This window comes from Panthera onca, chromosome B4 (assembly GCF_046562875.1).
Source record: "Panthera onca isolate mPanOnc1 chromosome B4, mPanOnc1 haplotype 2, whole genome shotgun sequence".
NCBI lineage: Eukaryota > Metazoa > Chordata > Mammalia > Carnivora > Felidae > Panthera > Panthera onca.
In genome coordinates this window covers 64,229,064-64,254,319 of record NC_138345.1, presented here as the reverse complement: position 1 = coordinate 64,254,319, position 25,256 = coordinate 64,229,064, and the positions used below count along the sequence as shown (strand labels likewise).

Here is a 25,256-nt window from a genome sequence, read left to right as displayed (position 1 = left end):
ACTCACTTTACTCACTTCTCACTCAAATACTCCTAATATTTACCCAGCTGTTTCATGTTTCTCTGCCTCAGCAAAGGACGTCATCTGGAAAACTCCTATTCATCTTTCAAGACCCATGTCAAAAATCTGATCCTAACTCCAAAGGCAAACAGATCCCTCTTTTCTGATGCCATTACCATAAGGCCACATTACATGATGAGAGGTCCAGCAAAGGAGAGGCACCAAGAAACAGGAATGAGAAGACACTTAAAAAATTGATGTTTGATTTTTTAAAGATATCAAAGTAGTCAATATTAGAAAAATCAGTACTTTGGTACAATTTCTTATAGCAACTTCACAGCTTAGTAACTTTCTTATTTTTAACTACAAGAGGGTTGGGGGTAAGTATCATAATCTTTTCAGAGTTTAGGAACTCTAAAAATCTTAATCTGGCCTGCCGGGGTCCAGCCCCAGTAGGTCCAGGGGTTCCCAAAGGATGAATGGCGTCCGTGAGATGACAAATGGACACAGACAACAGCAGTGTGTTAGACTGGCTGCTTTATTGTGGCAAACGTGGCATTATATTTGTTAGCAATTTGTTTGTAGTGTGCGTCATCTATGTTTCTCGGCATTACCTAATTCTAAAAATGTTCCTTTGTGTAATCACCCATTAAGGAACTTCATGGTTATTTCTTTGTAACATTCCCTCCTGCCCTTTGGTTATTGATTAATTTCCTCATATTACTTTCATTATGTATCTACGTTTATTTATAGTTTATAAGGCATTTGCTTTGCTATTTTCATGAAAGGTCATCTAGCTCTCAACACCTCAAGTGGAACATTTACAGGGACGTGACTTCTTAATTGTTCCTTTGAACCATTTGCAGCATAAGGAACAAAAGTATTCGCTTTGGTCTGGGGGGCTGGGAGGGAGCCAAGAGGACCCTGGGAACCCACACTTATGCGCTCCCAGAGAGACAATGTATACCTAGGAACTAATGAACCATCCTGTACCTTAACCCACCAGGTCCAGCTATGCTCTGGAATGCCTCCTGGGGGCCAAGTGGGCCTAGGGGTTGGAGTAACTTGTATCCATAGATACATTCCTTTGTTGCCGGAGTTTCTAATCCATTTGCCCCCTCCTTGGCTGGGAAATATAGGGGGCTATCCTTCCTTTAGGTAGGGGATGGGCAGGCGGGGGTGGCACCGGCTGGATATAAGGTTTCATTATCCGTCTTTGGATTCTCATGGTTTTTCCCAGTTTTCCTGGGGGTCATCCCCAGAAAATGTCCCCAAGTTTGCCCCCCATGGGTTTATTTTGAATCATCAGTGCCAACTGGACCATGGGGATGACCAAGATGAGTAACAGGAGGGATACCAGTAGCTTCCCATTCAGAGGGTCACTGTGCGTTGCCCTTCCACCAACCACCCAGGCTGTGGCATCAGGAAGGCTGGATGGATAGGCTCCCGGCACTGGCCCTGTATTGCCAAATCTAACACATAGCTTTAATATGCAATTATGTGGATGGCTATGAGTTTATTATTGCCTTCCCTACTGGGACTATAAATTCTTTAAGCCAGTGACCATATCTTTTGTCCTTAAAAAAGTACATGACCTCACTGAAAGATACTCCTGAAACACTGGTTAAATGAAATAAAACTGAATTGAATACATTCCCTAGGTCTCTTATGATATTATTTCTTGATATAGAAATATATCCCTGGAGGAAATGTTCTTCATAATAGAAGTATGATTGAATTATTAATTTTAAACAGGGGTTTCAAAGGCTAGATAACCAATATTGAGTGCTTTAGCTTAGCATGTGAGATATTAGGGACAGAGAACTTATTATTTCTCCCCCCCCACCTGTACATCTCTAGAAATTGAAGCTAACATAATTCCCTGCCCTGTAGGTAATACTGGGACCAGGCAAGTTTTTCTGTTAACTCTATGTTAACCAATACTGAGATGAGGGATAAAAAACTTGGCTGCTTGTGGGAAATACTTGCTCCTAAAAGATGAGACCCACATCAGGACCCTTGCTTTGTTGTGCCTCCTAAATGACAGCCATTATGTCATAGACTCAATCTATCCCAACCAGCTCCCCACCATGCAAAACCCAGTCCAGAGCCTAAAATCCTATGAACACCCTTTGCCTAAACCTCCCATTTTAGACATTACTGGGGTTCTGTCGAGGTGGGTGGTCTCTAACTGGGAGAGGTCTAATAAATAGCTCTGCTTCATCAATGGGTTTTTCTGGTAGGAAATTGACAGTTCACTTGACCTCTCTTCATGGCTCCTACACTTCTTTCAGATATTTTATTTTTAAAAAATATCGAGGTATAAATAATATTTATAAGACTGGACCTGATTTTATTTTGTACACGGAACCAAATCAGCACACAGAGCAAAGTAGCTAAAGTTTTCAAAGTCGACTCTCTGATGTTTCCATATATTTCATATTTATAAAATAAATAAAACAATAAAATGTGGTTTGGTTAATTACAATTATCTGAAATTATAATTTCCTTTCTAAGCTGAAAAGAATAAATGTAAGAGAAAGAAAGAAACAATTTACTCATTCTTTTAACAGATGTCTATTCAATGCCTTCTATGGGTCAGGCTCTGTACTAAGTGCTATATAATTGTTGAGGGGGATAGAAAATAAACAAAGTAATATATAGGAACTATATAGAGAATAATAAATAGTTAAGAGAGAAATAGAACCTCAGGAAGAAAAAGAATCTTCTAGTTCTCCGAACTAAGCATTTTACAATGCTACTAGCTTACCTATTCAGAGAAATGTCAATACCCAGGCTGCGGGAGTATACTTTGCTTAGGGAGCTTCAGTACAAAGCAACATTCAGACCACTTTTGAGATTGAAAGCCAGCACCGTCATTTCTTTGGGAAAAAAAACAACTGTGGCATGTATACATAAAATATTATACTTAATACCGCATTAATTGGGAAGAGAGTTTATGATGGATTCTAACTCCTGGCAATAAAGGCCAACAGGAGGAAAAAACACCAAAAAGCTAAACCTAGCATTTTCTTAATTGGGAGAGACTTATAACACTACAGTGTATCCATTTGTCAGGGAATAAGCCAGAATGGCCCTTTGTGCAGAAAATGATTTCAAGTTAATTAATTAGACATTTGATTGGGAAAATTACCATATTGCATCTAGAAAATAAAACTGAAGAGATGCGTACATTTTCCCATTTGTTTGTTTTGTCTTTTTTCAAACTTCTGAGTTAAGCATTTGATTTCCATATTTCAATTACTGGTGGAAGGGCATGGATAAGCCATAAACAGTAATCAGCCAGACTAATAGTACAGATTCCCACAGCAACGGCATCTGGGTTAATGAATACTCACAGGATACCTTGGCAGACTTTCAAGAATACCTAATTCTGGCCTAAAGTAACCTCCCGAGTCTATCAGTCTACCACATGCCGTGATGGGAGGCTACAGCAAGGCTGTCTGGCCGCACTCCTGCCTGTGCAGAGAGGGTTTAGAAGGACTGGAGCTAATGGCCACTTCAAATATCTGCACTTCAAGTAAATTCGCTTCAAGTCCTCTGCATTCTTCATCAGTGACCAAAACACCAAACAACAAAATAACACCCTTCTTAAAAGTTTCTCAGAAACATACTTAAAAATTTTTTCTCAGACTGATTTTCTTCACGTGAGCTCACTGACCCCAGCCAAACTGAGACCTGGGATGCTCACCAGCCCTCAGAACAGAACACACACACAGGGAGTCAGTACTTAAACTGCAAGGATTGAGGTAAAAACAGAGGAGGATGTCCTGGTAGCCCTTTTTAATGGTCTGAAACAACCCCCCCCCCCCCACTCCTGTGCTCCCTGGTAGATACGTTGTTTCCCCAACACTCCAAAGCTGGGGGGAAGTGGCAATGATCAGAAATCAAATTTCAATTGTGTCAACACGTGATTTTTTTTTTCTTCTGGATTCTTTCTTTCCCTTCCCAACCCTTGTTATCTATCAAACCCCAAAATAGTTTTGGATAGAGATATCAGCTTGGGAAGGGAGGAGAAATAGAAGCATACACCTGGGATGGCCTCTAAGTTTACTTACTAAGTTACTTACTTTTGTTACTTACTGTAACATACCACAAGCAAACCAATCAGGAAAATTAAGCAATTAAACTAAGCCTCACTACAAAAAAAAAAAAATTATTTGAACATCCACATGCAATGTTTTTGGTCAGGTTACAGCTGAAGGAAAATCAGATATTATCTTTTTCTTATAATTTTATTCTTATTCATTTATATTTCATAATCCCTTTCCCTGTGTGATTTGAAAGCAATCTGCAGAAAGAGAGAAGGGATTGCTCTTAATGAGAAGCTGTCAGGTTAAATTGATTATAATACAATTCAATTCCACCTAAAATAAGTTAACACAGGGCTACAGGATAAACTAAGATTTTTGCTTCTTATCCAGCAAAGTTTTATTGTAAATTATCCTTCCAGGTTTGACTTTTAAAGGTTAGCTGAAACAGGAGGAGGGTCAGGAAATACCAGCACATAAATACTGTAGGAAGATTAAGGCAAATTCAGACAAGTTCCTTTCTGAGAAATAAAGAGATTTAACCTTGGTGGTCAGAAGATGTGGCTCTATCTGGAGTGTAACTGAAAAACTTTTTGAACCTCACCTGGTTCTGCTTTAACGTGGACACGAGTTTCTGCAACGTGATATTTTCTTCTTCCAGCTCAGTGTAGTCCTGAAGGAGGCGGGCTTCTCGGAATTTGTATTCTCGGATTTCATCCTTCATCCGTATTCTCTGTAGCTCCACCATCTCATTGTTCTGAAACAACAGAACAGACAATAGATATAAAACTTATGCTAGGTTTTATAAAGTACAGATACTTGGTGGTTAAAGATAATAATAAAAACACCTCATAGAATGTAAGTCAGTCCCACCATCTTTTGAATGGCAATGTAGTGGTATGTGACAAAACTTTAAAAGCACATACACGAGATTCAGCAATTCTACATAGAAAAAACAATTTTAAAAGTATTTTCATAGAGAAAAGTAAACCTGTATATATTTACACAAAGAACTGGAAATAGCCTATATGTTTGCTATCGGGGAAACAATGAAATAAAGAATCAGGCATCTGCTGAATTGGCATTATAAAATTATTTAAAAGAATGAGAAAAAAATGAGGAGCTTAATATACTGAAAGAGAAATACAGCTACAATATATTATGAAATATAAAAGAAAATTATAGGTTAGTACACATACAGTACCAACTTTCCAGCCTCCGAGTATGGGGGCTGTCCATCCACAAGTTTCGCAATAAGCCACATGGTCTGACCTGCCTCTGTCCAGCCCTTGGTCATGCGTGGCAGTCTCAGTAGCTTTCCTCGTGCCCCCCAACCATGCTGGACTTGCCAGCTTGCTCCTGCCTTGAGGCCTTTGCACTTCCCCTCCCAGAACTTCTTGCCTCCAGATCAGTTTTTTTAAATTTTTTTATTTTTTATGTTTATTTAGTTTGGAGAGAGAGAGAGACAGAGTGCAAGCAGGGTAGGGGCAGAGAGAGGGAGACACAGAATCTGAATGAAGCAGGAACCAGGCTCTGAGCTGTCAGCACAGAGCTGGTTGTGGGGCTTGAACATGTGAACCGCCGGATCATGACCTGGGCCAGAGTCAGATGCCTAACTAACTGAGCCACCCATGTGCCCCCCTGATCAAGGGTTCTTGACCTCATTTGTGCCATGGCCCTCTTTGACAACATGTTGAAGGCGATGAAGCTTTTCTCAGAATAATATTTTAAAGGGTTCAGAGCATGCATACTGATTATTTTGAGCTGCAAGCCCTTGAGAAACAGCTGATGCAGGACGGGTTCTCTCTGCCCTCCCCCTTTCTACCTAAAAGCAGGACACGAAACTGCCCCTGAGAAAGGCGCTCTCCCTGTACCAGAAGAGAAGGACATTCTTATCAGCAGCGACAGTATGGGCACCAAAATGGACTTGTACAAACAAACCTACTAAAATAACCCTGATCTTCTATTTGGTTCTCCATACATTTCCTAGTCACTGTTCCACAATGTACTGCCCCTAGCACAAGTTATCATATCTTGTCACATCCCCACAATTTATCATTTTTTGTGTAAAAGGTATATATAAGTTTGGGGGCTTGATGGCTTCTTTGGGTTCTCATTTTCCTTCTAAAGCCCCCTGTGTACACATAAAAAAGTTAATTTGTATGCTTTCTTCTTGTTCATCTGTCGTATCTTGTGTATGTCTTATATAATATGTCTTATGTTTAATTCTTTGGCTCAGGCACAGAGAGGAGGGAAAATTTCCTCCCTCAGAGCTTATGCTTTGACAGGATCACAAAGGATACTGATTATATTACAATTAAATTAATACAATGTTTTAAAAATTACGATATGGTAATCAGGTCATTTATTACAGTAATGGACCCCAATTAATCATACTTCTCTTGGAGTCTCCTCTTAAGCTGACTCTGAGCTGGCCTCTGACTTGCTCTGACCTGCAGAAGGTGGTGGAAGTGTTGTGGGATTTCTGAGCCTCAGCCTCACAAGGTGGAACAGTGCCACCGTACGAAGAAGCCAGGCCCGCCTGCAGGAGCCATGCCGTCCAGCCCACAGTCAGCACCAGCTGCCAAGCACGGGAGAGGGACTTTGTGGACTATTTTGCTCAGTTGGGCTGCCGGGTGACAAGCGGCCCTGTGAGTGACCGCAGGCCAGTCCATAAGAACTGCTCAGCCGAGCACAACCCAAATGACCGATCCTTGGAATCACGGAGTGCTGCTTTAAGCCTCTAAATGTTGAGGTGACTACACGGCAATACTGACTGACAGCATAATCACGTGTGCTTCTTTATTAACACAACGTAATAATCAGATTTAGTGGCAGATCTAAGAAATACCATAATTTCAAAGCAATGATGATATTTCAAAATACCTGCAAGAACAGAGATGTGGTATGAAAATACTGATCACAAAGTAACAGGCGATGATGATACTACTGAGGCTTGATGCCTACATTCACATCAAGACAAAGTCAAATTTCAGCCTGACTTCAGTGAACGCAATGTAATTATTTTTCCCACCCAAGTTTATCATCAAGTCTCCTGAATTCTATTCATAGACTCTGAGGACCCAGGTCAAAAAAACTCTTCTGCTTCTGCTTGTCATTTAGATCTCAATTCAAATGTCTTCTCCTCAGAGGGACCTTCTCTAAACAGCTAAGATGACAGCTCCCTGGCCCTCCCTTCACCTTGCATGATTTACTTTATATGTCAGCCTTTAGTGTATAGTAGGCACTCAAAAAGTAACCATTGAAAGAATAGCACCAATCATTACTTGAAATCATTCACGTACCTTTTATACTTTTGACATTAAATTTCCTTTTTCATCTGAACATAATGAACCTTTTCTGTATTGCTCATCGATGTGTCCCTAATGCCTGGCAAATTTTAGGCCCTTATAACCATGGAATTAACAACAAAACAGGAATACAAATGGTTAACTCAAAATTTAAAGAAGAATATTATTGCTGGGATGATGGCTTTTGGTCTTGCATTGCTTTAGAGTGGGGACCAAAGGGAGAATAACACACTTTGAAATAAAACATACCTAAATCTGTGAAATAACTAGACTTGCTATAATTCTTCTTCACTATATAGTCCAGCAACTTGGAGGCAGAAATGTTACTTTATTCCCTGTTCCTTAGACACATGTGCTCAATAAGTATAGAATGAAAAATAGTGGAGTTTGGCTATAAAGCCAAATTAAAATATTTCATTAAATTATTTTATTTTGCAGAACATGAAACCTTGAAATAATATTGTTCTATTTCTTGAGAAACTTACCATTAACTGAGTGATGTATATTTATTTAGTTGTCCATATCTACCTGCATAAAGATGTGAAGAAGCCTGATAAATTGGATGCCAGTCATTTATATAAAATTGTAAAGAAAAATGTTAAGATATAACACATGCTCTAAAATGTGAATGTAGACATTGTAAAAAAAATGTAATAACCAGAAGCCTAGCTTGAATACACTGAGAATTAACCATTAAAATCTTATATAGTAAGATGGTAAATGTCAAATTTAAGGCCACAGAAACGCTAATGAGGATCACTATCAAATAACTCATAAAATGGCTAATGAAAACTCCTGATGCTAAATAAGGAAAAGGAGGAGCTTAGCTGGGAGACAGGTTAAGTTCAAAGACTAGCTAACAAGGAAACAGACATAAGGCCCAAAGGAAGAAAACTGGTCTTCTGTATTCTTTTTAATGTTTATTTATTTTTGAGGTTGGGGGGAGAGAGCACATGTGAGCAGGGGAGGGGCAAAGAGAGAGGAAGACAGAGGATTCCAAGCAGACTCCAGTCTCCACACTGAGAGCAGGGAGCCCAATGCAGGGCTCTAACTCATGAACTGTGAGATCATGACCTGAACAGAAGTCAGACCTTCAACCGACAGAGCCACCCAGGTGCCCCTGGTCTTATGTATTTTGCTAGAAGTCCTTGTTTTTGAACTGGCAAAGACTACATTCTTTGAGCGATGTTCTTTGCTTCCATCATAAATTTAAAAGATTTCTCCTATTGTTTTTTGTGCCACGAATCATACATTTATCTCCTACAATTTTTTCTTCCTGGGATAAGATGTTGGTGAGCTCTTCTAAAAACCCCTGTAAGGAATAAGGAGAGTGAGAAAAATAAAGCAGGAGAGAAAGGGAGACAAGGTACGACTAGGGAATGCTTTAGTTTGTCACCTCCAGAGATCTGAGCTCCAGTTCCTCCTCAGAGCAAATGGACCTGAAATGTTTGGGGTTGACTATCCTCATTATTTGCATTGCACTAGAGCATAGCAGCATTCTTAGTTTTATTTTAATTAATATTAAAAGGATTTCTTTTTGTGCAAACAATACATTCCTTCTATTATCGGCAAGAAGAAAATCTAAGCATTTGTTACCACACAAAAGTATTGTGTAAATAATGCCTTCCAGTCATATAGCTTAGCCTTTTATAAATTAGTTAATTCACTGTCACATTAGGTCTTTATAATAGTTTGTGTGAGATGGGCACTAGACCCTCCAGTTTATTCATCTGTAAAATGGGGATCCTAATACTTAACATTATGTGGTAATTATAAGGATTTAATAATGTAACATGGGGAAAGGAGCAGAGATGCCAGACACACAGATAATTTACCATAACACAACAGAACAAGTGTTGTTAGAGAGGTTCACACCACAAGGCTGAGCAGTCAATTACTACTGGTTAAGTCAGCGAAAGCCTTACAAAGGAAGTTACATTTGAGCAGACCTTGAAGGACACGTAGTAGAGTTAACTAAATCGATAAAGAGGACAGCCCTTCTACTCAGAAGTAAACTTTTGAAACAAAAGCAGAGTCATATTTGTGTTGAGGGCAGTGTTAAAATACCCAGTGGTCAAGGGAGGGCAGAAGATGGCGGCGTAGGAGGACGCTGGGCTCACCGCGCGTCCTGCTGATCACTTAGATTCCACCTACACCTGCCTAAATAACCCAGAAAACCACCAGAAGACTAGCAGAACGGAGTCTCTGGAGCCAAGCGCAGACGAGAGGCCCACGAAAGGGGGTAGGAAGGGCGGAGAGGCGTTGCGCGCTCCACAGACTGGCAGGAGGGAGCCGGGCAGAGGGGCAGCCCGCTGGTCAAGCAGAGCCCCAGAGTCTGGCTGGCAAAAGCGGAGGGGCCGGACAGAGTGTGTTCTGACAGCAAGCGGGACTTAGCATCTGGGAGGTCATAAGTGAACAGCTCTGCTCGGAAAGCGGGAAGGCTGGAGGACAAAGGGAGGGAGAGTTGCTGAGCCCCAGGACAACGGAGCTCAGTTTGGCAGGGAACAAAGGTGCTAGCCAGTGCCATCTCCCTCGCCCATCCCCCAGCCAAAATCTCAAAGGGAACCAGTTCCTGCCAGGGAACTTGCTTGCTCCGCGCAAATACCCAACGCTGTGCTTCTGCGGAGCCACCCCTCCGGCAGCAGGTCTGACTCCCTCCCACTGCCACAGGGCCCCTCCTGAAGTGGATCACCTAAGGAGAAGCGAGCTAAGCCTGCCACTCCTGCCCCCATGCACCTTGCCTACCCACCTTGCCTACCCCAGCTAACAGGACAGATCCCCAGCACCACAAGCCTGGCAGTGTGCAAGTAGCCCAGACGGGCCACGCCACCCCACAGTGAATCCCACCCCTAGGAGAGGGGAAGAGAAGGCACACACCAGTCTGACTGTGGCCCCAGCGGTGGGCTGGGGGCAGACATCAGGTCTGACTGTGGCCCCGCCCACCAACTCTAGTTATACACCACAGCACAGAGGAAGTGCCCTGCAGGTCCACACCACTCCAGGGAGTATCCAAAATGACCAAACGGAAGAATTCCCCTCAAAAGAATCTCCAGGAAATAACAACAGCTAATGAACTGATCAAAAAGGATTTAAATAATATAACAGAAAGTGAATTTAGAATAATAGTCATAAAATTAATCGCTGGGCTTGAAAACAGTATAGAGGACAGCAGAGAATCTCTTGCTACAGAGATCAAGGGACTAAGGAACAGTCAGGAGGAGCTGAAAAACGCTTTAAACAAGATGCAAAATAAAATGGAAACGACCACGGCTCGGATTGAAGAGGCAGAGGAGAGAATAAGTGAACTAGAAGATAAAATTATGGAAAAAGAGGAAGCTGAGAAAAAGAGAGATAAAAAAATCCAGGAGTATGAGGGGAAAATTAGAGAACTAAGTGATACACTAAAAAGAAATAATATACGCATAATTGGTGTCCCAGAGGAGAAAGAGAGAGGGAAAGGTGCTGAAGGTGTACTTGAAGAAATAATAGCTGAGAACTTCCCTGAACTGGGGAAGGAAAAAGGCATTGAAATCCAAGAGGCACAGAGAACTCCCTTCAGACATAACTTGAATCGATCTTCTGCATGACATATCATAGTGAAACTGGCAAAATACAAGGATAAAGAGAAAATTCTGAAAGCAGCAAGGGATAAACGTGCCCTCACATATAAAGGGAGGCCTATAAGACTTGTGACTGATCTCTCTTTTGAAACTTGGCAGGCCAGAAAGGATTGGCAGGAGATCTTCAATGTGTTGAACAGAAAAAAAAATATGCAGCCGAGAATCCTTTATCCAGCAAGTCTGTCATTTAGAATAGAAGGAGACATAAAGGTCTTCCCAAACAAACAAAAACTGAAGGAATTCGTCACCACCCCTACAACCCCTACAAGAGATCCTAAGGGGGATCCTGTGAGACAAAGTACCAGAGACATCGCTACAAGCATAAAACATACAGACATCACAATGACTCTAAACCCAACCCGTATCTTTCTATAATAACACTGAATGTAAATGGATTAAATGCACCAACCAAAGACAACCAAAAGACATAGGGTATCAGAATGGATAAAAAAACAAGACCCATCTATTTGCTGTCTACAAGAGACTCATTTTAGACCTGAGGACACCTTTAGATTGAGAGTGAGGGGATGGAGAACTATTCATCATGCTACTGGAAGCCAAAAGAAAGCTGGAGTAGCCATACTCATATCAGACAAACTAGACTTTAAATTAAAGGCCGTAACAAGAGATGAAGAAGGGCATTATATAATAATTACAGGGTCTACCCATCAGGAAGAGCTAACAATTATAAATGTCTATGCGCCGAATACCGGAGCCCCCAAATATATAAAACAATTACTCATAAACATAAGCAACCTTATTGATAAGAATGTGGTCATTGCAGGGGACTTTAACACCCCACTTACAGAAATGGATAGATCATCTAGACACACGGTCAATAAAGAAACAAGGGCCCTGAATGATACATGGGATCAGATGGACTTGACAGATATATTTAGAACTCTGCATCCCAAAGCAACAGAATATACTTTCTTCTCGAGTGCACATGGAACATTCTCCAAGATAGATCATATACTGGGTCACAAAACAGCCCTTCATAAGTATACAAGAATTGAAATTATACCATGCATACTTTCAGACCACAATGCTATGAAGCTTGAAATCAACCACAGGAAAAAGTCTGGAAAACCTCCAAAAGCATGGAGGTTAAAAAGCACCCTACTAACGAATGAGTGGGTCAGCCAGGCAATTAGAGAAGAAATTTAAAAATATATGGAAACAAATGAAAATGAAAATACAACAATCCAAACGCTTTGGGATGCAGCGAAGGCAGTCCTGAGAGGAAAATACATTGCAATCCAGGCCTATCTCAAGAAGCAAGAAAAATCCCAAATACAAAATCTAACAGCACACCTAAAGGAAATAGAAGCAGAACAGCAAAGGCAGCCAAAACCCAGCAGAAGAAGAGAAATAATAAAGATCAGAGCAGAAATAAACAATATAGAATCTAAAAAAACGGTAGAGCAGATCAATGAAACCAAGAGTTGGTTTTTTGAAAAAATAAACAAAATTGACAAACCTCTAGCCAGGCTTCTCAAAAAGAAAAGGGAGATGACCCAAATAGATAAAATCATGAATGAAAATGGAATTATTACAACCAATCCCTCAGGGATACAATGAAAAATTATATGCCAACAAATTGGACAACCTGGAAGAAATGGACAAATTCCTAAACACCCACACTCTTCCAAAACTCAATCAGGAGGAAATAGAAAGCTTGAACAGACCCATAACCAGCGGGGAGATTGAATCGGTTATCAAAAATCTCCGAACAAATAAGAGTCCAGGACCAGATGGCTTCCCATGGGAGTTCTACCAGACGTTTAAAGCAGAAGTAATACCTATCCTTCTCAAGCTATTCCAAGAAATAGAAAGGGAAGGAAAACTTCCAGACTCATTCTATGAAGCCAGTATTACTTTGATTCCTAAACCAGACAGAGACCCAGCAAAAAAAGAGAACTACAGGCCAATATCCCTGATGAATATGGATGCAAAAATTCTCAATAAGATACTAGCAAATTGAATTCAACAGCATACAAAAAGAATTATTCACCATGATCAAGTGGGATTCATTCCTGGGACGCAGGGCTGGTTCAACATTTGCAAATCAATCAACGTGATACATCACATTAATAAAAGAAAAGATAAGAACCATATGATCCTGGGGGCGCCTGGGTGGCGCAGTCGGTTAAGCGTCCGACTTCAGCCAGGTCACGATCTCACGGTCCGTGAGTTCGAGCCCCGCGTCGGGCTCTGGGCTGATGGCTCGGAGCCTGGAGCCTGTTTCCGATTCTGTGTCTCCCTCTCTCTCTGCCCCTCCCCCATTCATGCTCTGTCTCTCTCTGTCCCAAAAATAAATAAAAAACGTTGAAAAAAAAATTTAAAAAAAAAAAAGAACCATATGATCCTGTCAATTGATGCAGAAAAGGCCTTTGACAAAATCCAGCAACCTTTCTTAATAAAAACGCTTGAGAAAGTCGGGATAGAAGGAACATACTTAAAGATCATAAAAGCCATTTATGAAAAGCCCACAGCTAACATCATCCTCAATGGGGAAAAACTGAGAGCTTTTTCCCTGAGATCAGGAACACGACAGGGATGCCCACTCTCACCGCTGTTGTTTAACATAGTGTTGGAAGTTCTAGCATCAGCAATCAGACAACAAAAGGAAATCAAAGGCATCAAAATTGGCAAAGATGAAGTGAGGCTTTCGCTTTCTGCAGATGACATAATATTATACATGGAAAATCTGATAGATTCCACCAAAAGTCTGCTAGAACTGATACATGAATTCAGCAAAGTTGCAGGATACAAAATCAATGTATAGAAATCAGTTGCATCCTTATACACTAACAATGAACAACAGAAAGACAAATAAAGAAACTGATCCCATTCACAATTGCACCAAGAAGCATAAAATACCTAGGGATAAATCTAACCAAAGATGTAAAAGATCTGTATGCTGAAAACTATAGAAAGCTTATGAAGGTAATTGAAGAAGATATAAAGAAATGGAAAGACACTCCCTGCTCATGGATTGGAAGAATAAATATTGTCAAAACGTCAATACTACCCAAAGCTATCTACACATTCAATGCAATCCCAATCAAAATTGCACCAGCATTCTTCTCGAAGCTAGAACAAGCAATCCTAAAATTCATATGGAACCACAAAAGGCCCCGAATAGCCAAAGTAATTTTGAAGAAGAAGACCAAAGCAGGAGGCATCACAATCCCAGACTTTAGCCTCTACTACAAAGCTGTCATCATCAAGACAGCAGGGTATTGGCACAAAAACAGACACACAGACCAATGGAATAGAATAGAAACCCCAGAACTAGACCCACAAACGTATGGCCAACTCATCTTTGACAAAGCAGGAAAGAACATCCAATGGAAAAAAGTCTCTTTAACAAAGGTGCTGGGAGAACTGGACAGCAACATGCAGAAGGTTGAAACTAGACCACTTTCTCACACCATTCACAAAAATAAACTCAAAATGGATAAAGGACCTGAATGTGAGATAGGAAACCATCAAAACCCTAGAGGAGAAAGCAGGAAAAGACCTCTCTGACCTCAGCCGTAGCAATCTCTTACTCGACACATCCCAAAGGCAAGGGAATTAAAAGCAAAAATGAATTACTAGGACCTTATGAAGATAAAAAGCTTCTGCACAGCAAAGGAAACAACCAACAAAACTAAAAGGCAACCAACGGAATGGGAAAAGATATTTGCAAATGACATATCGGACAAAGGGCTAGTATCCAAAATCTATAAAGAGCTCACCAAACTCCACACCCGAAAAACAAATAACCCAGTGAAGAAATGGGCAGAAAACATGAATAGACACTTCTCTAAAGAAGACATCTGGATGGCCAATAGGCACATGAAAAGATGCTCAATGTCGCTCCTTATCAGGGAAATACAAATCAAAACCACACTCAGACATCACCTCATGCCAGAGTGGCCAAAATGAACAAATCAGGAGACTATAGATGCTGGAGAGGATGTGGAGAAATGGGAACCCTCTTGCACTGTTGGTGGGAATGCAAACTGGTGCAGCCACTCTGGAAAACAGTGTGGGGATTCCTCAGAAAATTAAAAATAGACCTATCCTATGACCCAGCAATAGCACTGCTAGGAATTTACCCAAGGGATACAGGAGTACTGATGCATAGGGGCACTTGTACCCCAATGTTTATAGCAGCACTCTCAACAATAGCCAAATTATGGAAACAGCCTAAATGTCCATCAACTGATGAATGGATAAAGAAATTGTGGTTTATATACACAATGGAGTACTACGTGGCAATGAGAAAGAATGAAATATGGCCCTTTGTAGCAACGTGGATGGAACTGGAGAGTGTGATGCTAAGTGAAATAAGCCATACAGAGAAAGACAGATACCATATGTTTTCACTCTTATGTGGATCCTGAGAAACTTAACAGAAACCCATGGGGGAGGGGAAGGGAAAAAAAAAAAAAGAGGTTAGAGTGGGAGAGAGCCAAAGCATAAGAGACTGTTAAAAACTGAGAACAAACTGAGGGTTGATGGGGGGTGGGAGGGAGGGGAGGGTGGGTGATGGGTATTGAGGAGGGCACCTTTTGGGATGAGCACTGGGTGTTGTATGGGAACCAATTTGACAATAAATTTTATATATTGAAAAAAAATACCCAGTGGTCACACTGGGCATTACTTTGCAGGAATCAGTAAAGATAAAGCACTGACAGGGAGATAGAAAGAGAAATTCACAAAAATCTAGGAAATGGACAATTATTTTCAGCTTAGGTCTAAGTTCAGTATTATTCCATACAATAAAATGTTGAATTACAGACTAGTAGTGTTAATCTATGGGATGGAGGAAGAACCAAAATGTTTTCAGTGTTTAGAACATTTTAAGTCCTTAAATGGGCTGTAGATTAGAAAATAGTGCAGTTTGGTGTGATTGGAGCAAACTAACTCGAGACAATTTTGCGGGAAATTCTATGTTAAAGGAAGGAATCGGGGAGAACAAACCATCACAGTCTCTTAAGCAAAGCAGTCATGTGATCAGACCTATAGTTTGACAAGTGACCCTGCTTGGAGCAGGGAGGGTGGGCTACAAGAAGAGAGAGCCACAGAGAATGAACTTGAGCAGCCACTCCAAGAGCCAAAGTGAGAGAGCTAGGAGTACTGAGGTACGCTGCAGCTAGAATGGCTGACATGATAAGAAAAGAAGAGGGAAAAAAACAGAGTAAGGATAAAGGCACCTAAATCAAGCTGTAAGAAGAAAAGACATTTATGACAAAGTGAATGTGAGAGTTAGTGATGTGGCTTATAACGTTGTAAGTAGTATCAATTTGGATAGTCAAAGCAGGAACTTCTGATCTGATCTGGAGCAGAGATGCTGGTCCAAGTGGGAAAAGCTGCAGAGGGGGAACGGATGGGGTTATTTCTCACTTCTCTGCCACAGAGTTGCCACTGCCAGGCAGTTTGCTTATTTTCCTTCCCTTGCCAAAAATTAACACTTCTCTCAGTTGGTGAGAGGAGTGGACCATTGTTTTCTCTGCCTCTTCTGGGCCAAGAATTCTCTGCCCTGGGGCCAAGAATGCCTGGAATTGGGTAGCTGAGGAAAGTGTAGGGGTGGGGAATGGAGAGGAATAGGGGTCGTGACCCACTTTAACCCAAGGGAACCTGCTGACATTGCCACCTGCACTGCCCCAACTCTCCATGCCTTAGGACCAGCATATGCTTTATTTGAGGATTCCGTGAGCACAAGTCTCTGAGTTTCTCTTCTGCGAGGCAAGAAGAAGGATGGGGCTACTGGATGACAGATCATGGGACAGGTCCTGACTTCTCAGTTCCTCAACCTCAACTCGGGTGATCTGCTCTTCTATCACACATCAGCCACCCACTCTGTCATGTTGTCACCAGTAACTAAATCTCCTACTCTTCTAAATCATCTCTGGTTCTCCTAACCCAACCATTCTTCCACCTCTGATCTCCAACTTGCTCATTATCTATGACCTTGGGTCTTCACTTCCCTCCTCATCCAGCTTCGATCCCACTACTGTCACACACTTACTCTCTTGCAAACACATTTAGTTCCCTTCCATCCCTCTCTCTTGATCATAAAGATTAACTCTGCCTTGCATGCCCAAAACTGAACAGCCATACTCCAACACTTACTAACTTTGGCCGAGGTTACTTACTTCTCCATGTCTGCTTCTTTTCTTGCAGGAGGAACCACCTCCAAGGGTTGTTTTGTGGATTAAAATGGCACCTGGTAGGAGGGATCGATTAAAAAACCAAAAAAGTCTTGATTCTTTCAAATCCAAACAGGTCTTAAGCACTAGTGGTCATGCTACATGTCCACAATGTAGTAAGTTTCCTGCTTCCCTGTTCTTCTATCATCAGTTTCTCCTTCCCTCCCCTACAACCTTGTCTCACATTTCTTGGTTGTGGTAGTGTGGGGAGGAAAGCAAGGTTTGGCTCCTATTCCCATTCTCATTTTCATTAATTGCTTCCAATCTACTGTTCACAAAGATAACAAATCCTTCCTTAAAACTAACAAACCTTGGGGTGCCCGGGTGGCTCAGTCAGTCAAACATCCGACTTTGGCTCAGGTCATGATCTCACAGTTTGTGAGTTTGAGTCCCACGTCTGGCTTTCTGCTGACAACTCAGAATCTGGAGCCTGCTTTGGATTCTGTGTCTTCCTCTCTCTCTTTCTGCCCCTCCCCTGCTTGTGCTCATGCTCTCTTTCTATATCTGAAAATAAATAAATAAATAAATATTTTTAAAATTTATTTTAAAAAAACCTTGACCTTTATATCTGTATCTCTCTCTCTTTATGCATGATCACCCTTTCTCAGATCATATTTGTCTTCAGTCCATTCTGAGGAACACTGAAACTGCTCTCATCAAAGTCATCAATGACTTTGCATGCTGCCACTAGATTTGTAACAAGCATATGTTTTCCTCTTACTCCACTTCTTCAATGGGATTTACCACTCCCTCCTTTTAGAAACACCTTCTCCTAATGGCTTTCCAGACATCTAAACTAACCTCACTGGTTGCTTCTTTAGAGTCCTTTCTGACTTGCTCCTCATCTTTCTCTGCTCAACCTCTAAATGTTGACTGTTCCAAATCTATGCTGAATACCCCCCTTTCCTGTCTACTTACTCCCCAAAGGCAACCTTGTCAAGGTCTCTGGCTTTCAATAAACCACCTATATGCTAATGATTCTCAAATCCTTACCAGTGCTAACAGAACCCCATGTGCCCTGCCTCCTGCCTCCTTTAAAGAGCTCATCATCGGGGTGCCTGGGTGGCTCGGTCGGTTAGGCGTCCGACTTCGGCTCAGGTTATGATCTCACGGTCCGTGAGTTCGAGCCCCGCGTCGGGCTCTGTGCTGACCGCTCAGAGCCTGGAGCCTGTTTCAGATTCTGTGTCTCCCTCTCTCTCTGCCCCTCCCCTGTTCATGCTCTGTCTCTCTCTGTCTCAAAAATAAATAAACGTTAAAAAAAAATTAAAAAAAAAATAAAGAGCTCATCATCTATTTTGCTCACATTCACCCATGAGGCTCCCTTCCTTGGCGTTTTGGTTTCTCAGCCACCCCAAGTTGGGTCCTCCTTTAGAGTTTTTGCATTTGGGGATTCCCTTTTCCTTGTTCACATTGCTGTTTCTTCATTAGGATCTCAACCTAAATGTCTTCTCCATAAGAAGCTTTTCCTGATCATTCAATCTAAAGTAGCTACCCAGTCACATTCACATAATCCTGTGTTAATGGTCTGGAAAATGCTTATCGCTACTGATTTGTTTGTTTGCTTATTGGCTATTTTTTCTCCTACTAGATGTAAGAGCCATGACAGCAGGGACTTTCTCAGTAATTGTTTATCACAGTGCCCTAGAATCCAGTGGGCATGTCACACATGGTAGTTGTATCCCAGAGCTCAACTCATCATTTCCAGCTTGGACAGGATTAGTGGTAACATGAAGAGAAGCTAAGGAAGTCTTTGTAGGGGTGAGTATATTTTATACATGTGAGTTCATAAACTGAAAAAAAATTTAAAAAGCATACCTACGAAGCAGGTCCCATGTAAAATCCCCTAGTGTTAAGAAATTCTTATTGGTGACACCCATTCATACATATTTATACTTTATTCCATCTCTAGAAATTTGCGCTAAGGAAAAGATTTGATAAAATCATTTACTGTATTGATATATGACTGACATGACTTGCAATGTTATCTCTCATAAGAATGGGTACAATGAATGAGAAACAGAGCAAGACATCTCTGTGATAACAAGCTGATGGACACATAAGGATTTTCTTCCAAAATCACAATAAGGTAAACCCTATTGCTCTAACAGGCAGTATGTGGGCTTCACAAGTCTTCAGGAGAGCTACCAATGAAGGAAACACAATATCCAGAGCACCAAAGAGTCAGTATCTTTAATTGCAATCTAGACTTAATAACTAGGAAGAACAAACAGGGCAATTTGAAATGTGGCTTAAAACAAACATGCTCAGCAAGAAAAAGGAAGTAGAAGAATTGTTGTGGCTGGGCAAGAGTAATAAACAAGAAGAGAATTATGATTTCAGGGCAGCATTTCCCACAGTGAGTTCTGAAGTAGGCTATTCTATATAGAGTTACTAGGAGTCATTCAAACATAAGTTTGGGAAATACTACGTTAAATAAAGTCATGTGCTTATTTTTGTTGTTGTTGCTGGACTTCCCAGAGCACTTCATTTGCTAGTATGCTTTGAAACTTTGTAAGAGCAAGACATGGTATGCAGTGTTTGCTAAGTTTATTTGACTGCAAGACTTTTGCCTTTTAAAGGAAAATTTTAAACAATCCACAGACCAAATCACTGAAAAATGTTATTTTGAGACAGTAGAAAATGATAGTATCTGTACAGCTGAATGGTGTAAACCACTAAGCCCCTTATCACTTGCAACTGCCAAGGGTTGACTGGACGATCAGATTTAAATAATGGCATAAAAATAAAAGCAGAGGAGTAGATCAATATACAAAAGGGTAAAATCGGGTGCCTCGCTGGCTCAGTCGGTTAAGCATCCGACTTTGGCTTGGGCCATGATCTCGTGTTTCGTGGATTGGAGCCCTGCACTGGGCTCTGTGCTGACAGCTCAGAGCCTGGAGCCTGCTTCAGATTCTGTCTCCCACTCTCTCTGCCCCTCCACCACTTGCACTCTCTCTCTCTCTCTAAAAAAAATAAAACATTAATTTTTTTTTTAAAAAGGGTAAAACAGGGGTGCCTGGGTGGCTCAGTCAGTTAAGCATCCGACTTCGACTCAGGTCATGATCTCGCGGTTTTTGAGTTCGAGCCCCACGTCGGACCCTGTGCTGACAGCTCAGAGCCTGGAGCCTGCTTCATATTCTGTGTCTCCTCCTCTCTCTGCCCCTCCCATGCTCATGCTCTGTTTCTCTCTGTCTCTCAATAATAAATAAATGTTTTTTAAAAAAAGGGTAATCAGGATCAGGTCCTGATTGGACACGAATTACTGACTATACAAGAGCAACAAAGCCTGTGCTGCCTGGTGGGCAGATGGCCCAGACACAGACAGGGTGAGGGCAAGGATATGAGGGATGCCTAGGTTATACGAGGGGAGATGGTTTGCCATTCTGGGAGGACTTCCCAGACAACAGCAGGCACAAACTCCCCTAGCTGGGAACAAGGCAGGCAGCTGACACCATTTCTCTTCCTCACTCCTCAGCATAAACTAACTTCATTAACCAGCACAGTGCCGACAGTGGCAGTCTAAATAAACTGCTTACACCAAGGCCCACCTCCCTGCACATTGCAGGTACTGCTTTTTTGGGGGGAAGTATGCCTAAGAATCAGTGCAATGGGCCTCTCCTCCAGAAGACCAGAACAACCCCCCACCCCCACCCCACAACAAACACACACCATGTCTACTACTGATCACAGAGTTCTGCAAAGCTTCAGCTCTAGTGGAAATAACATCAGGTCTTCTTTAACAAGTAGATCAGAGCACACCTAGTTAAAACTAGCCACACTCTGGCTTAGTTTAACCCTCTACAGAGAAACTCTGCAGAAGATTGACCTGAGGGAAAGAGCAGCCAAAAAACAGCAGCAGAGCGCACATAGCATACACCAGAGACACTTCCTGAAGCGCCAGGTTCTGGACGGTATATGACCTCTGCTTCATAAATCCATTTCTGTCAGGAGGAGGAAACATAACAGACTTTCTTAACATACAAAAGAAGACAGAGAGCTAGACAAAATGCCAAGATGGAGGAATTCATCCCAAAAGAAAGAACAAGAAAAGGTTAGGTCAGGGGATCTAAGCAAAACAGATATAAGTAATATGCTTGAGCCAGAATTTAAAACAACAATCATAAGGATACTAGCTAGGCTTAAGAAAAGAATAGAAGACACCATGGAGTCCCTTACTGCAGAGGTAAAAGACCTAAAACTAGTCAGGCCAAAATAAAAAATGCTATGACCAAAATGCAAAACTGACTGGATGTAATGACCACGAGGATGGAAGAAGTAGAGAAACAAATAAGTGATATAGAAGATAAAATTATGGGGGTACCTGGGTGGCTAAATTGGTTAAGCATTTGACTTTGGCTCAGATTATTATCTTGCAGTTTGTGGGTTTGAGCCCGTGTCGGGCTCTGGGCTGACAGCTCAGAACCTGGAGCCTGCTTCAGGTTCTGTGTTTCCCTCTCTCTCTGTCCTTCCTCCACTCATGCTCTGTCTGTCTCAAAAATAAACATTGTTAAAAAGAAAAAAGATAAAATTATGGGGGTGCCTACGTGGCTCAGTCAGTTAAGCATCTGACTCTTAATCTCGGCTCAGGTGGATGATATTACAGTTTGTGAGTTTGAGCACTCGGCTGACAGTTCAGACCCTGCTCTGGGATTCTGTCTCTCCCTCTCTCTGCTGCTTCCCTGCTTGTTCTCTCTCTCTCTCTCTCTCTCTCTCTCTCTCTCTTTCTCTCTCTCTCTCAAAATAAATCAACATTTAAAAAATGGGAGATGAAATTATGGAAAATTGTGAAGCTGAAAAGAAGAGGGAAAGAAAAATATTAGATCATCAATGTAGACTTTGAGAACTCAGTGATCCATAAAGGCTAATAACATTCATATCATAGGAGTTCCAGAATAAGAACAGAGGAAAAGGGGGCAGAAGGTTGACTGAGGAAATAATAGTTAAAAACTTCCCTAATCTGGGGAAGTAAACAGACATCCAAATCCCAGAGGCACGGAGAACTCTCATCAAAAATCAACAAAAGCAGGCCAACACCAAGACATATCATAGTTAAATTGGCAAAATATAGAGATAAGGAAAAAATCCAAAAGGCGGCAAGACAAAAGAAGTCCCTGACTTGTAAAAGAAGACAAATAAGGTTAGCAGCATACCCCTTACTCAAAACTTGGCAGGCAAGAAGGGAGTGGTATGATATATTCAACGTGCTGAATGGGAAAAATGTGCAGCCCAAGAATATTATCCAGAAAGGCTGTCATTCAGAATAGAAGGAGAGATAAAGAGTTTCCCAGGCAAACAAAAACTAAAGGAGTTCATGACCACTAAGCCAGCCCTGCAATAAATATTAAAGGGGACTCTGAATGGAAAGGAAACATCAAAACGGACAAAGACTAGAAAGGAACAGAGAAAATATCCAGAAACAAGGAGTTTACAGGTACTACCATGGCGCTAAATTCATATCTATCAATGATCACTCTGAATGAAAAAGGACTAAATGCTCCAATCAAAATCACAGTGTGTCAGAATGGATTAAAAAAAAAAGACCCATCTATATGCTGCCTACAAGAGACCCATTTCAGACCTAAAAACATCTGCAGATTGAAAATGAGGGGATGGAGAACCATTTATCATGCAAACAGACATCAAGAGAAAGCTGGAATACCAACGCTCATATCAGACAAACTAGATTTTACACAAAAGATTGTAACAAGAGATGAATACCCTATATCATAATAAAGTGGTTTATCCAACAAGAAGATCTAAAACTTGGAAATATTTATGTCAACTTGGAACACTCAAATATATAAATCAATTAATAACAAACATAAAGAACTCACTGACAATAATACAATAATAGTAGGGGACATTAGGGGTGCCCAGGTGGCTCAATCAGTTGAGCATCTGACTCTTGATTTCAGCTCAGGTCATGATCCCAGGGTTGTGGTATCAAGCACCGCATCAGGCATCATGCTGAGAGTGAAGCCTGCTTGACATCCTCCCTCTCCCTCCCTCCCTCTCTCTGCCTTCTCCCCTACTCATGCTCACTCTCTGTCTAAATAAAATAATAATAATAATAATAATAAGAGACTTTAACACCCCACTTATAGCAATGGAGAGATCTTCTAAGCAGAAAATCAACAAGGGAAAAATGGCTTTCAATGACACACTGGACCAGATGGACTTAACAGATTATTCAAACATTTCATCTTAAAGCAGAATACACATTCTTTTTGAGTGTACATGGGACATTCTCCAAAATAGATCACATATCGGGTCACAAATCAGCACTCAACAAGTACAAAAAGACTGAGATCACACTATGCATATTTTCAGACTACAAAACTATGAAACTAGAAGTCAACCACAAGGAAAAATTTGGAAAGACCGCAAATACATGGAGGTTAAATACTACTAAAAACCGAATGGGTCAACAAGGAAATCAAAGAAGAAATTAAAAAATACATGGAAATAAATGACAAACAAAACAAGATAGTTCAAAACCTTTGGGATGCAGCAAAAGCAGTCATAAGAGGAAAGTATACAGTTATACGGTTCCACGTCAAGAAACAAGAAAAATCTGAAATATGCAACCTAACATTACATGTAAAGGAGGTAGAGAAAGAACAACAAATGAATACTAAAGCCAGCAGAACAAGGAAAATAATAAAGATTAGAGCAGAAATAAAAGATACAGAAAATTAAAAAAAAAAAGGTAGGACAGATTAATGAAACCAGGAGCTGGATCTTTGAAAGAATTACTAAAATTGATAACCCCCTAGCCAGACTTATCAAAAAGAAAAGAGAAAGAACCCAAATAAATAAAATCACAAATGAGGGAGGAGAGATCACAACCGCCACTACAGAAATACAATTAAAAGAGAATATTATGAAAAATTATATGCTAACAAACTGAGCAATTTCAAACAAATGGATAAATTCCTAGTAACATACAAACTACCAAAACAAGAACAGGAAGAAATAGAAAACTTGACCAGACCCATAACCAACAAATTGAATCAGTAATCAAAACTCTCCCAACAAACAAAAGTCCAGGGCCAGATGGCTTCCCAGGAGAATTCTACCAGACATTTAAAGAAGTGTTAATACCTATTCTTCTCAAACTTTTCAAAAAAATATAAATAGAAGGAAAACTTCCAACTCATTCCATGAGGACAGATCACCTTGATTCCAAAACCAGATGAAGACCCCATTAAAAAGGAGAATTACAGAGGTGCCTGGGTGGCTCAGTTGGTTGAGTGTCCAACTTCGGCTCAGGTCATGATCTCATGGTTTGGGAGTTCGAGTCCTGAGTCGGCTCTGTGCTGGCAGCTCAGAGCCTGGACCCTGCTTCAGATTCTGTGGCTCCCTCTCTCTCTACCCCTCCCCAGCTTGCACTCTGTCTCTCTCTCTCTCTTTCTCTCTCTCTCAAAAATAAATATTTTTCAAAAATTTTTAAAAGGAAAATTATAGGCAATATCCCTGGTGAACATGGATGCCATTATTCTCAACAAAATACTAGCAAATCGAATCCGATGGTACATTAAAAGAAGCGTTTATCACAATCAAGTGGGATTTATTATTGGGCTGCAAGTGTGGTTCAATATCTGCAAATCAATCAACGTGATACACCACGTTAATAAAAGAAAGGATAAGAACCATATGATCCACTCAATAGATGCAGAAAAAGCATTTGGCAAAGTACAGCATAGAAAAGGCCATGTATGAAAGACTCGCAGGTAATATAATCCTCAATGGGCAAAAACTGAGAGCTTGTCCTCTATGGTCAGGGACAAGAATAGGATGTCCGCTCTCATCAATGTTATTCAACATAGAACTGGAAATCCTAGCCTCAGCAAGCAGACAACAACAACAACAACAACAACAACAACAACAACAACAAAAAGCATCCAAATCAGCAAGGAAGAAGTCAAACCTTCACTATTCGCAGACAACGTGATACTCTGTGGAAAATCAGAAAGACTCCAAAAAATTGCTACAACTGATACACGAATTCAGTAAAGTTGCAGGTATATAAAATCAATGTACAGAAATCTGTTACATTTCTATACA

The 25,256-nt window shown here is 40.9% G+C and overlaps 1 protein-coding gene across 5 annotated transcripts in view; it reads right to left on the bottom strand.

Annotated features, from left to right (window-relative positions):
- The window catches only part of BICD1 (BICD cargo adaptor 1), a 252,906-nt gene that overhangs the window by 62,727 nt on the left and 164,923 nt on the right, over nt 1-25,256 (bottom strand). For all 5 annotated transcript variants that reach the window (XM_060657982.3, XM_060657977.3, XM_060657979.3 and 2 more), the window contains exon 3: nt 4,657-4,809. In XM_060657982.3, the coding sequence (XP_060513965.1) occupies nt 4,657-4,809 (153 nt within the window). The remainder of the gene's footprint in view (nt 1-4,656; nt 4,810-25,256) is intronic.